This window comes from Alosa sapidissima, chromosome 9 (assembly GCF_018492685.1).
Source record: "Alosa sapidissima isolate fAloSap1 chromosome 9, fAloSap1.pri, whole genome shotgun sequence".
NCBI classification, from domain to species: Eukaryota; Metazoa; Chordata; class Actinopteri; order Clupeiformes; family Clupeidae; genus Alosa; species Alosa sapidissima.
In genome coordinates, this window is record NC_055965.1 from 2,562,042 (window position 1) to 2,575,529 (window position 13,488).

The 13,488-nt window shown below is 40.3% G+C and overlaps 2 protein-coding genes across 3 annotated transcripts; one reads left to right on the forward strand and one right to left on the reverse strand.

Annotated features, from left to right (window-relative positions):
* The first annotated feature begins 4,208 nt into the window (after positions 1–4,208).
* On the forward strand, positions 4,209–7,459 carry mrpl4 (mitochondrial ribosomal protein L4). The gene is made up of 9 exons (XM_042103920.1): positions 4,209–4,395; positions 4,623–4,704; positions 4,802–4,970; positions 5,051–5,102; positions 5,243–5,360; positions 6,210–6,316; positions 6,395–6,504; positions 6,594–6,667; positions 7,262–7,459. The coding sequence occupies exons 1-9, from the start codon at positions 4,348–4,350 to the stop codon at positions 7,405–7,407; spliced, it is 906 nt and encodes a 301-aa protein (XP_041959854.1). The 5' UTR covers positions 4,209–4,347; the 3' UTR covers positions 7,408–7,459.
* hyls1 (HYLS1 centriolar and ciliogenesis associated) lies at positions 7,431–13,324 on the reverse strand. Of its 2 annotated transcripts, XM_042103857.1 has the most exons (11): positions 13,218–13,324; positions 13,015–13,131; positions 12,773–12,846; positions 10,870–11,090; positions 10,710–10,765; positions 8,862–9,013; positions 8,540–8,585; positions 8,381–8,444; positions 8,205–8,286; positions 8,071–8,097; positions 7,431–7,711 (listed from the first exon to the last, which is right to left on the reverse strand). In XM_042103857.1, exons 1-11 carry the CDS (start codon positions 13,315–13,317, stop codon positions 7,580–7,582), a joined length of 1,071 nt encoding a protein of 356 aa, XP_041959791.1. In that variant the 5' UTR covers positions 13,318–13,324; the 3' UTR covers positions 7,431–7,579. The 2 variants fall into 2 exon arrangements, with proteins under 2 accessions (XP_041959791.1, XP_041959790.1); XM_042103856.1 differs by lacking the exons at positions 10,710–10,765; positions 10,870–11,090; positions 12,773–12,846; positions 13,015–13,131; positions 13,218–13,324 and adding an exon at positions 9,163–10,703.
* Between the last annotated feature and the right edge of the window lie 164 nt (positions 13,325–13,488).

Below are 13,488 nucleotides of genomic sequence, written 5' to 3' on the forward strand. Positions count from 1 at the left end.
AAGCCCTTTTTGTCCTTCTCCGATCTTGAAACTCTTATACATGCTTTCATAACTTCTAGATTAGATTATTGTAATTCATTATATGCAGGCCTGACCCACTCCACTCTCAACAGACTTCAGCTAGTTCAAAATGCAGCAGCTAGATTATTAAGTGGCTCTAAGAAACGTGAGCATATAACTCCTGTGTTGGCTAAGCTGCACTGGTTACCTGTGAGTTAAGTTTAAAATTTTACTTTTTGTCTTCAAAGCCCTCAGTGGTTTGGCACCTAGTTACATAGGTGACCTACTAATTCCTTACAGCACTCCAAGATCACTTAGGTCTTTATCTCAGAATCTTCTCTATATCCCCAAAACACGCCTTAAGACTAAGGGTGATAGAGCCTTCTCTGTTGTTGCCCCCCAACTCTGGAATAGCCTACCTGTACATATTAAGTCCTCTCCAACCATTGACTGCTTTAAGTCTAACTTAAAGACTTTCATTTTCTCCCAAGCTTTTAATCTACCTTAATACCCCCCCCCCCCCCCCCCCCCCCACACACACACACACACACACACACACACACTCTTTATTTTATTTTTGACCAATTTGTGTATTATTTCAATTATTCCCCCCATGTTATATTGTTGTTGTACCATTGTCATTGTTTTATGTTTGTTTGTAAGCACTTTGGTTCAACATAGTTGTTTTTAAATGTGCTATAGAAATAAAGTTGACTTGACTTGACTTGACTGAACACTGTTTTTCCCCGGTGTTTTTTAATGCATTCTAGCTACTGTCAGTGACGCGAGAGAACTTGAGTTATTAGGAAAGTGCGGTGTAAGTTTAGGCTACATTAATTTGTGCGTAGTGCCAGTGTCATTCATTTATTTTACATGTCTTACAACATATATACATGCATTCACAGTCGAGTGAAATCAGATATAAGCATACAAAGACGCTTAGAACTCACGTTAAGCCGATGGTAGCACACTGAATGCAAATGCGCGATTTGATTTGATGCAGGCAAACGTATTGACTGTTACTAACGAAGGTTTTATAGCAATATTATAAATGTGGCGACAGAATATCCTAGAACTTGGGTAAGCCTTGCGTTTAGTAGCCTAATTGCGGTGATAGCCAAAACTAATGTGAATCACAGACTATCACGGAAAGTAATGATTAGTAGGCCCACCTGCGTTAGCCAAATAAAGGACGGGACTGCATCCTTCACAAACCGTAAAATAAAGTTTATTAGTTTTACAGTTGACTACAGTTGACAGTTCACCATCAGTCCACACAAACAATTCTGATTTCCTTGCACTAGCCATTTTGTCATAGCCTATTCTGTCTGTTTGTAAAGCACAAACTTTGGTCAATTTCTGTAAAGAAACAGTGCCACCTATAGGCCTGGGGTATGAAGTAACGTGTTGAGTCGTGTTGAGATGGATCCGTTTGGACGCAAATATTCTTGATGAGGTCAGAGCCCTTCTAATAATTAAGATATTTTTCCTTAGTTCTTTTTTTCTGCATTGATTTAATGGGCGTTGGAGTAGACCGATGTATAATCTGTTTGTTTTTTAGCTGCACATGTGTCATCGTTTTGATGTTTTTACTATAACTTAGCCCAGAGACAATAACACTGGTGTTCATATCAGAGTTGCTAGGTTACATGTTGACCTCACATATAGATACAAGTGCAGTGATAACACTGAGAGTTGAGCTTGAGAGATTTAGAGGATGTGGGACAGTAATGGTATGCACCATGTCTTCACTTAATCATTAGGTGATAGGTAGTAGAGGCTATTAAGATTTAGGAGGTTCCCTGATTTTCTTTCTTTATTTGAGTCAACATATGGAAACATCTTTCCGCACTCTGGATAGTCTGTAACCGGACATAGAGTTGTGGAGCCATGTTCATCTGCAAGACCAGATCACACCAACTCAGATATGCACTAAGGCTCTTCCATTTTTGTTTCCAATGTCATGTAGACTTATAAGCACCTGAAATCTTCATGGAAAGTTATGCAGATTTGAGTCCAATTCTAGATTAAATAGACTGCACATCCTAAATATATGGAGTACAGAAATATGGAAGTCTTGTCACTTGGGGGAAAAATTCTGCCACAAACTAAATACAAATTTCCTGCATCTCAGGAAATTAGAATATTGTGGTATAAGTCCATTGCCCTGCACAGACTGAGAGGTTAAAGGCTCAGGAAACCATTGTCGGAGTTTAGACTTAATTAGCTGATTAGAGCTCTTCTCAGGTCAACATTGCATTATTAATTCTTTGTTATAATATTTTGAGATACTGGATGTTTTTAAACCATAATCAACAAGATGAAAGCAAAAAAGCCTTGAAATATGTCACTTTATATGTGGCCTGACAAAGCTTAATTATATGAAAGTTTCACTTTTTGAAGTACCTCTTTTCTTTAGATGCACCTGTTTCTCAAAACATTGGCTTAAAGGTATATCCAATACAGTTTAATTTTGTTTAGCTACTGGGCTCCCCCCTGGACATGGTACATGTGGATTTGTTTACAAATCGGCAAAGATATCGCCAAAGAGTCATGTGGACTGAGAAGAATTGTACAGAATTTCATACAAATAGTAGGCTATTGCACAATTGTCATAAAGCAATTTATGATTCTCCGGGTCAGGGGAAGGCACGTTGCAAAGGCTGGTTCTCCGTTGATGACTAGGCTATGGCTGCAGAAGGTGTGTGAGTCTCCTATTACACCTTAGTTTACCATCAAAATGACTTGAAAGCTGTTTTATTTTTATATTTAGGTGAAAGATGTGCATAGGATGCCTTTAATATCTCAACTCTTTGTATTTCAGAATTTTTATTTAGTTTGTGGCCATTTTTTTTTTTTTCAAGTGGTGGAGGCGGGCCTCTGTGACGTACTGCATGTCACAAGGATCCACAAAAATAATTGGTTCCAGTTTTAGTGCCCATTGTGTTCCACATGACATTACACAAATGCAAAGTCTACGCTCGTTACACAAACGCAAAGTCTACGCCCGTTACACAAATGCAAAGTCTACGCCCGTTACAATGCTAGAGTTGGAAATGTTTCCAAATTATGAGGCCAAACTCTCTTCACAAAGTGAAAAAAGTAGTCAGTATGGAAACCAGGAATACTGCTACATGCCTAAAACGTTGTGCATGGTCTGCTCGGCAGGGGAGGGGTTTTAGTATTAATATGAGGAGTATTCTTCTACAACTTATAAAAAAAAATCATAAAAAGTCACACTTAAAGGTGCCATGTGTAAGAATTGAGGTAAAAATATCCAAAAAATGAGCTACACGCATCAAAAGAATGAGAAGAAATAAGGGCGATGATGTCATTAAAAAAAATGACAAGGTATAGTGCTGCAGAGATATCAACCTGCATTAGCATGCTAAATTACTAGCCACAGCCCGACAGGTGTCATAATACCAGTTTCGGCCATGGGAGGCGGTATGCGGGCAACATAATCGCCAGCCAAACTGCAATACACGTGTCTCGGTTGTTACTCTTGGGTAGACCAACTCACTTTCTGGAGGTATACTGCCCCCATCTTTTATGTAATGTGGAGTATGAATTGACTTTTTGCCGGACATTACACATGGCACCTTTAAATGTTTGCATGTTATCCCCCAGGCAGCTTGGATAGCCTACTTAAGGCACGCATGAAGTAAGGAGAAAGTCAGCATCACATAACATGTTCTTTATTGAAAATATGCACCTGACATTGCTTACATGTGGAATTGAAAGAAAATGGAAGAATCGCTTAAACTCATAGCAACCCTGGGTGATGATGGCATATACAGATAAAAGTTATCGCTTTTAACCTGTGAACCACTGTCCAAACCATATGGGTCACTTATCTCACTGTGTTCAAATTGCAGAGCAAACCCACTCATAGAGAGATCACACCTGGTGTATAGCATGAACATAGATGACGGTGTGCACTGTGCTCTGTAAATTGTTGGCCTATAGCACATTCAGTAATAACCAAAATATTTCAAATTCAGTATTGAAATGTGGATAGCATCTGAGTTGGCATGATATTGGGAATTAATATGATGGGGTATCGTCATTTTGATAGAGACACAAACATCTACATGAATATGAAAATGTCTAAGTGAATATGGAGGATTGTTTGAGCGTGGATGGCCCAAGAACTTGTGTACTTCAGTGGGATGACCTACGCTACATCCACAACGACAGGGGGCAGACGACGCTGGTTCATTCTACGTAATGTTCAAGCGACAGTCTACGACCTTCTGAAACAGAAATGAAAATGTGATGCTATGTCGTTGTTTGGTTAGACTCTGGGGAAAATATATCGGGAATTAATATATAAAGTAATCAATCATGTTACGCATAACTCTTGGAAAATGTGTCAGAAACGTAGGCCATCGGGTAAGACAAAAAGCCTGGTGTTATTATGCAGACTGTAAAATTAGCCGTGGAGAATGTAAACTCGCCATGCTAGTTAGCATGTGTTTCTACCGTGCTTGAATAATACTCATTGCCACATAGGCTACATATTATTTTGTATATTTACGTTATGATGTAACATTAGACAATTAATGATACTAACGATATTCTCTTATGATACTTACTAACCGTTTTCATTGTAACATCAGTTTATGTCATCGGTTGGAACGGAAAGTGCACTGCCATCCAATCTACGAATCCCTTCAAATCTCGTTGACGTTCCCCGCGCCAGTAAGTAACTTGGTATTTCGTATGGACATATTCACCAGGCATTTTGTTTGATGGTAGCTGTTGTGTGACATGTATGTCATTTTATAACTATTTTCAGAACGTGCACTGCCGCTAAACGAGGACCTCCCTGTGTTGCACAGGTGTGCAGAGGACATTCCTGCACACCTCGCCTCCAAACAAACTTGGGTGGAGTCATTAGCAAGTCGTGATTTTAAACCTTTAGGTCTTGTGGACCTCCACCCAGACGTGTTTGCTGTTCAGGCCAGGTAGGTTTTGTATGTGTTTGTGAATTGTAGAGGCACCCTTGTAATTGAAGTCTAACACACCTTTTGTCCTTTGGGATTAGGATCGACATCCTCCACGAAGTTGAGATCTGGCAAAAAAACTTCAAAAGAGTTGTAAGTGGATTTTCTACTCTGTAGCTGTCTTGCTGTAGCCAGACAAGCAATTGCATCAAATATAGTTGTACTCATAATGTAAGAAGAAAAGTCTGCAGTGCTTCCAGTGTATTGATGGAGACACGATTACTTGTTCCCAGAGCCATGCCAAAACCAAGGTTAGAAGTGAGGTTCGTGGTGGAGGTCGGAAACCATGGAACCAAAAGGGTAGTGGGCGCGCTCGTCACGGCAGCATCAGATCACCTATCTGGAGAGGAGGTATGAGGCTCTTCATTTCAGATCTGAAACTGTTTTGTGTGAGGAGCCTGTGTAGGACAACACAAATTAAATATTCTATCAAAAATTAAATATCATTCTCATTTTTGAGATATATATATAAGCACAATAAGTCAAAGTGAGGCAAGAAGTGATTTTTTTTATGTCAGTCCAAGTAAATTAAGAAATTGGAAGGTTAATTTTCTTCAATTCAAATGGGTTGAGACTTGATAATTACATTTACATTATATTTGTTCATTTAGCAAATGTTTATCCAAAGCGACTTGTAGCAAGAGAATAACATTCAAACTACAGTGCAGAGGAGACCTTAGCTAGGAATTACTACTGCATCAGTCAATACATAATGCTTAATCACTAAAAGGAAGTGACTTAGTTTCACCTGCATGCTACACACTTTGCTACATGGTTTAAGTCTATGCATCCCTGTTTCTCTTAGTGCTTTACAATTCTTACGAAACAAATATGCATCACGAGTGATCCACCTGTGTGCTGTCTTCAACATTTGGTGAAATCTGTGTGGCTGTCTCTAGTGTGTTTAAATATGGATTATATCCTTTTAAACACATTATATGTATTTTACGTGCTACAATAACAATCACTCTCGTTTATATATTGAAACTCTATTGAAATCTTGTTTGTGGCTGCTGAGACACATAAAAATTTTTGTATGACCATTATGTTTTGTTGCATAATGACGACTTCTAGAGTTGGAAAAACTGTATTACTGGACTGCTTTTAGAATTGTTTGGTTTTGTGAATCCCTTTCTTGTCTACTGTCTGTCACGCATAAAAAAACAATACAATTCAAATGTCCTATGTCTGTCCTTGTAGGTGGTGTAATACACGGACCAAGGGGACCCACAAGCTACTACTACATGTTGCCCATGAAAGTCCGTGTGCAAGGACTAAAAATCGCTCTCAGCTCTAAATTCACACAGGTACAAGCTTACATTTGGTGTTCGCCTACTGATTCATTCAGATGAACATATTATGACGGTTACTGCCTCTGTTCTCAGGATTACCTCAGAGTTGTTGACAGTCTAGAGATTCCGACTCCTGACTCTCAATACATCATGGATCTCGTAGCACACAGACACTGGGGCGATTCTGTCTTAATTGTAGACGTGTGAGTATCCACTCTGGGTCATCATTCTTGGTTATGTAAAATGTAAAAGCTGTGAGGAATTAAGAATTAACTGATTTACTGTTCTACAGAGGTGAGGAATTGCCAGAGAACATCTTGCAGGCTACAGCAAACCTCAAAAAGATCAATATTATTCCAGCAATAGGTAAGATAGATTGATCAGTGTTGCTGGGTAACCGGTACATTGAAACTGGGATGTGTCAGTTTAGCAGTCAAGTGAATCTGTGTGTAGTAATTTCCATTCCCTTCCCTCACTTTACTGTGAATCATAACCACACACCATCACTAACCACACACTGACACACCTTAAGTATTGTAGGACTATATTTAAATACCAAATAGTATGCAGGCTAGGCATGTGAACACCCAGACAGAACTATGTATAGAACACATTCCTTTCATTGCTTAGAAGGGCTAGATATCATTTAATCACTTTAAAACATTTACACTACATCTTTTAAATCACTTTAAAACATGTACACTGCTGCTAACCACCAAGACTTACCCCTTACTTTAAGTCCTGGCAATATGATCACAATAGTCACTCATGTTGATGCAACTCAATACAATATTTTAGTACAGCCCCTATTCAATATTCTACTAGTAAAGGCCTTTATGTCTATAAAAAAAATTCACCTTTTCAGTTTACATGGAACAGTTCTTTGTCAGTGCCAAATTACACGTTGATGATTTTGTGAAACCTCTGATGAAACCATTTTTCAAATCTTGCCTTTTACAGGTCTAAATGTCCATAGCATGCTGAAACATGAAACCTTGGTCCTCACTCTGGAAGCGGTGAAGTTTTTAGAAAAGAAGCTCCTTTGGCATGACACACGTTACTCACCAATATATCCCTTCAAACTCCCTTACTCAGATCTGCCATAAATGTCAATAAGGTTGCAATAAGGTTTAATTAAAAGTGTTTATTTAATAAAAATCCGTGATTCAAGGGTCTCATTCCAAAACACTCAATCGGTCACAAATAAATAACAAAAGATGCATCAACAATATCAATGGGTTAAAAAAACTGAAGGCATTTCATGAAGGTGGATCTTGGTCATGGGAAGGCCATTTTGGTTGGGATGATCCCATTGGCTAAATCGTGGCGAATCTCCCATCGGAGGGCAGATCTCTTCTTGTCAGTTGGAACTACATATGTGTTGGGGACGAGTACTTTCTGAGGTCGAGGCTGAGAGAGAAGATGGAACTAGTCAGGTCATACCCTTTATTTACCAAACCTGACCGTTGTATACGTGCCCACATAATATACCGTATCTGAATTTACAACCAATACATTTGGTCTTTGAAACATGCCATTATGTTAGAGCACAGTGTTTACATGACTCAATAGTATTCATTTCAATTTAATTTCAAATTCAACCTTTGCAGTGTTAACATCTGGTTTGACTTTAAGCCCTTTACATCACCACAGATTATGGTGAAAATCCAAATGTAAAAGCTGCCTATAAAATAACATCTTCAAATATTTGAAAAGAACACTTCCCAACTCCCCAAGGAAATATAAACAGCGCAAGCCGAGAAACTTACAGGAGGAGGCTGGTACATAAGTTGTTCCTGTGGACAAGAGGATGACAAAATTACATTATTCTTTATGTATATTCAATATTTTTGACAAAAAAAAAATAAAAAAATGATGCATTACTATCCAAACCATTTCATACCCTGATGGCCCACTGTAGTGCTCTGCGGTCCTTTTCACCAGGTGCTTTGAATGCGTCCCACTCTTGCTTGTACTGGAAGTACCTGGGGAAGTAATGGCAGAGTTACCACACCATTCAGCACTCAAGAACCTTTTATTTTTGAAGGAAAAAAGATGATGCTTAACAGCCCATCCTACTTTGTCACAGGATCAGTTTTCTTCAGGTTCCTAGTGTGAGGGTGATCCATTAACGGTCTGATAACTGTGAGAGAAATCCAATGAGACATTTTGCATGCGTTGGTCATTTTGTGTGGCCCTTTTCATGCAAATGAAATATGACTGAAGAAAAGCACTTACATGATTTTGGACGGGGTCGAATGTCATTCTCACTTTGTGATCTAACCTGGATGAAACAGAAGAATCAAAGTTAGGTTTGAAGTAGAAATGTGCACTACGTGGGTCAAGAAAAGGTGTCTGACTTATAGCCTGTAAATCCATAATAAATAAAACAAGAAATCAACATTAATTCAATCAATCAATCAATCAATTTAAGGTCATAAAACACATACAGCTGAACCGTGCGTGTTGCCAAAAAAGTGGATGTTATGTCAGCCTGTGAATACTCGCAATGCCATGTACTCTACACAGCAGTCAATGGGATGAATGCTGTTATACTCACCATGCCTTTGAGATAGGCCTGAAAGGCACTGGGCAGTTCTCCTACAGAACTCCCACTGTCCATCTCTTCGCTTTCTAACTCTGAGTCCGGGTGTCTGTGTGTTCCAGACATTTGTAATCTGTCGAGACATTGCTCCAGGCCACTGACGCCCCCTGAAACAGAACAATCACAGCCAGTTAAACATGACCCTCAGTAAAAAATGCTCACAGCATTTGATAAACTGTCCTGGCCTGTGTTGGCATTTCAGTCATTGAAATTTATGAGAGCTGAAGATCGAATTTAGGCTATCAAGAACGCTCACGTTTCTTTTGTCCTGTCTTCTTGTGGTCATTGAGCTTTACATCCACTGTTCCCTTTTGGTAGTATTTGTTGCTCCTCAAATTAAAGGGATGCTCATGACTTTCACAGAGTGAGCTGAAGTCATTTTCATTAAGTTCTGGAACATTCCTTACTTCTGATGCGGTGTGATATCCCCCTGGGCACTGCTCTTTCAACTCATAAACTTCACCATCTCTGTATTGTGACTCCCCTCCAACAGCTTCATCTACCTCTTTAGACTCATCTACATCACACTGTGTAGCCAGGCCCTCATTGGCCACATACAAGCCCACACATTTAAGGTCATCATCAGCGTGGCTGTTACAAAGCTCAGGACGGTGTGGGCCGTTTGGCTTGTCATCAGTAAGCGAATATTCATGATCATTAATGGACAAGTTGTAATTGTCCACATAATATTGAGCATCAAACTGGGATTCACGGTCATCCTCGGGGTCGCTCAGGGTGCGGTCGTCATGGTAACCCCCCCCCTCAGGGTTGTCCCTGGGAGAGTCGGGCCTGTAGGTGCCATACCCAGATGTGATCACACTTGTGGGGCTGCCAGCACTCATAGGGTAGTCTTGTTCTCCATCTTTTTCATTGTGCTCTTCCAAGTCGTTCCCCATGTCCTCATTCCCATACCAGTACTTTTTTGCCTGTGCATTGCCCTCAGGCTCCACGTCTTCATCAGCAGTCTCTTGTGGTGGGGTTTCTTCTCCGTTATGGCCGTGGGTGTCTGCTGTATCCTGTTCTTTCTCGCTGTCGTTGCTCCAGTCCTTTTCATAATCCTCTTTCACACTACCAGTGCACTTGCTTTGATCTTCCTCTTGAAGCGGCTTTTCCCCGTCACATTTCGTCTGAGCCTCGTCACCCCTCCGTTCACCCGCATGCGTCTCGTGTTCAGGGCTAGGCCACCCTTTGCTCTGTGGCCTGCCCTGGTCATCGTGTTCTCCAGCCTTTGCGTTCTCTGCTAATTGGTCCGATTTGTCCTGATGTGTTCCACCTGATTCCTCCTCACGCACGTAACACTCTCGCAGCTCTTCGTCGCTCTCCTCCTCTACCTCACTCTCGTGGTCGGACCAGAAGGAGTCGCCGGACGAGTTGTTGTGTTCCTCACTCTCGCTGTCCCAGTGCTTATCAAATGTCTTGTACATTTCGAGGCATAAACAGCTTCCAGGCACCTCAACGAAGTGGAGAATACTGTTGGCCCTACTGAGGCAGATTAGTTAGAGGAGGAAGTGTGGAGTTTAAGAGGATTATTTGACCTGTGTGTGAGGGATTTTGGTAGACCCAGGGCGCCACACTGTGGCAGAACATGGAAGTGGCCAGAAAAATAATTACCATGAAAGGCTCCATCATGTTCTCAAATCATGGGCTAGGCAATGATAAGAATTTAATAACAATAGCTAATGCTTGTTTCTCACAACCTGTCACTCATTCCCCTTGTAATATCCTAAAAAATGTTGGATACTGTCAGGTAATGTATGTTTTGTTTTTCTAACTGTATTTCAGTGCAGCTTAATGTTTTTTTACCTGAATCTTCACTCTGAGTTGATTCATCACAGACATGTGGCTGGCCCCTAGTTTTTCTGTGGAGAAAAGACTTTGTTAGAGATAGCGAACGTATTAGTTAAGATGACATTCTTATTTCATTTTCAGACTTAAACAACGTCTTTTCAAGCCACTGCCATACCTGAGGACCTTTCTTTTGATGGACGGTTTTCCACGGGTCCTAGTGTCAGGGCTGGTGTCTGAATAAGAGATTTGCTCTGGTTCCACCTCTTGGTTCTGCCTACTGGGAGCAGTGGCTGGCCGGGGGAACTTGGGCATCACAGTGTGCTGAGTGTAGGAATCAAAGTATTCCCTTCGTACACCAGAGCCATGGTGTCCTTCACTAAATGTGGATGTTAGGATCTTACCAGGAGAAGAATAAACAGAGATCCGGTGAATTAATCGCTTAATTAAAAGTTGCTAAACAATTTCAAAGTCATTTCACATTTTAATGATTTCCTTTCAAACAGGGCTGACTAATTAAAATTAAAAATCTAAATTGTGATATTGATTTGAAGTTGAAGTAGTGCACAGCCCTACTTTAAAAGTACAAAATGTATGCCAGCTTTGAAACTACTCTGATATAAGGGGATTCACAAACATACGGGCATTTGTGCACAGTAACAGGTACAGCATTCTGTTGGTAGTGCAAACAAAAGCTGCATCGCCATTATGAAAGGACAGTTGTATAGCTATCCACATGTGTTCACTTCTGGCACCTTGGCTATCTTTTTGGTAACTATAACAAGCTATTTGACGTCTTTAGAACACTAAACATATCGGAGGTTACTCCAGTCTAGATGTTTTGACGTTAATCACTCCTAAATATTGATATTGTCTATTCAAAGTAAGGTGCCCGTTTCAAAGTTAAAGGAGAATTCCGGTGTGATATTGACCTAAAGTGTGTTGAAACATGATACCGAGTGTGAACGTATGTCTCATAGCCCATCTCGGCTTGTCCCCTGCACTCCAAAATCTGGCGCTAGTTAGCCGATGCTACCAACAGCTTTTTCAATGGTGGTGCTTCGGCATCGGGCTAGCCATGCAAATAAATCACTGTTTTACACCATTTACGAGGCTCAATGTATCTCCACACTTCATTGGTAGACTTCCAAGGGCCCTGACATTTAAAACGAGACATTGAGAACTTTGAAAAAGCACTGGTAGTTTACTTATAAGACGATTTATACAGACAGTATCTTCATGAAGTTTAGCGTTTGCAGCCATCTAGAATTTAGTCAGGATAAGTCGAGGGACGAGTAAGAATGAACAGGTATGATAATGGATCAGATTCCAAAAATAATTCAGTGGAAATGCATGGATTCCAGTTGCTGCTACTGGAAGAAACTGGAATCCATGCATTTCCACTGAATTATTTTTGGAATTTGATCCCTTATCATACCTGTTGTTGTTGTTTTACCATTCTTACTTGTCGCTCGACTTATCGTGACTAAATTCAAGATGGCTGCAAACGCTAAACTTCGTGAAGATACTGTCTGCATAAATCATCTTGTAAGTAAACTACCAGTGCTTTTTCAAAGTTCTCAATGTCTCGTTTTAAATGTCAGGGCCCTCGGAAGTCTACCAATGAAGTGTGGAGATACATTGAGCCTCGTAAATGGTGTAAAACAGTGATTCATTTGCATGGCTAGCCCGATGCTGAAGCACCACCATTGAAAAAGCTGTTGGTAGCATTGGCTTAACTAGCGCCAGATTTTGGAGTGCAGGGGACAAGCCGAGATGGGCTATGAGACATACGTTCACTCTCGGTATCATGTTTCAACACACTTTAGGTCAATATCACACTGGAATTCTCCTTTAACTGATGGTCAAATCAACCAAAACTCATCGGTCAATCTGTAATTTATCTTTCAGTCCAAAACGGTCCAACTTACGTTTACAGCCCTGCTTTAGAACTTGGCTGGTGGTCACAATGTAATCAGTTGACAACTTGACATACAACCCAGGAGTTTTGAGTGGTCTGTGATGTAAGCTTGCTTGAAAGAATACAGTAACCATAAGCAGAATGTATAGTTACACAATACCTGTCTCTGGGGTCTTTCTGGGCCAGCTTGAGTGAAAGCATAACTGAGGTTTGGAGCAGCAACATTTAGTTGTACTAGGAAGAAAAGTAAAACACATTCATAGTCATGACAAACAAGGAGCTGTAAATCTGCTGTTTTTACAAAACATGCTCGTCTAAACCAATCTGAACTGAATGTCACCACAAATCGACGAAATACTTCTCAATTTATTTACCAAATTGATAAAATCAAAGGATACCAACTTTTTTCCTTCATGAACGCAGATGGACTTTTGCTGGCACCCTCTTGAGACTTCGGGGAATTCCATTCACTTGAGGATTGACTCTTCGATTTTTCGAGTCTAATAAGCACATCGAGGTCTTGGAAGGAAAATGTGAAACAATTACGTTAGCCAGCTTTCAGAAATCAGTCATGAAAAGAGCTACGATTGAATTACATAACTTGCCTCTTTTGAATTCTCGTAATCGGTGTTTAGGTATATTGGTGTAACCTAGTGCTGAGAGTTGCTCCTGAATTTCCTCCTCAGAAAAATCCAGCAGGTCCATCTTCAACTGCCAGACCTTACATGCAATTAAAAAAACCAATTCAAGCATAATCAGCCTTCTTTCATTAGTCATCGTCAGCTTTTGTTATTGCCAGTTGATTAGTAGATTACTGGTTTGTCAACGAACATTAGATTTGGCTGGACAAAAACTGCCATTCGTCAGTCAGTTTCA

Coding starts and splice junctions, on each gene's coding strand:
- mrpl4 (XM_042103920.1), top strand. CDS start 4,348: ATGTTACGCATAACTCTTGGAAAATGTGTCAGAAACGTAGGCCATCGG. Junction 6,317..6,394: donor TCAGCTCTAAATTCACACAG/GTACAAGCTTAC, acceptor CTCTGTTCTCAG/GATTACCTCAGAGTTGTTGA. Junction 6,505..6,593: donor TCTGTCTTAATTGTAGACGT/GTGAGTATCCAC, acceptor ACTGTTCTACAG/AGGTGAGGAATTGCCAGAGA.
- hyls1 (XM_042103856.1), bottom strand. CDS start 10,330: ATGTACAAGACATTTGATAAGCACTGGGACAGCGAGAGTGAGGAACAC. Junction 9,014..9,162: donor GAAGACAGGACAAAAGAAAC/GTGAGCGTTCTT, acceptor GTTCTGTTTCAG/GGGGCGTCAGTGGCCTGGAG. Junction 7,712..8,070: donor TTATGTACCAGCCTCCTCCT/GTAAGTTTCTCG, acceptor CTTCTCTCTCAG/CCTCGACCTCAGAAAGTACT.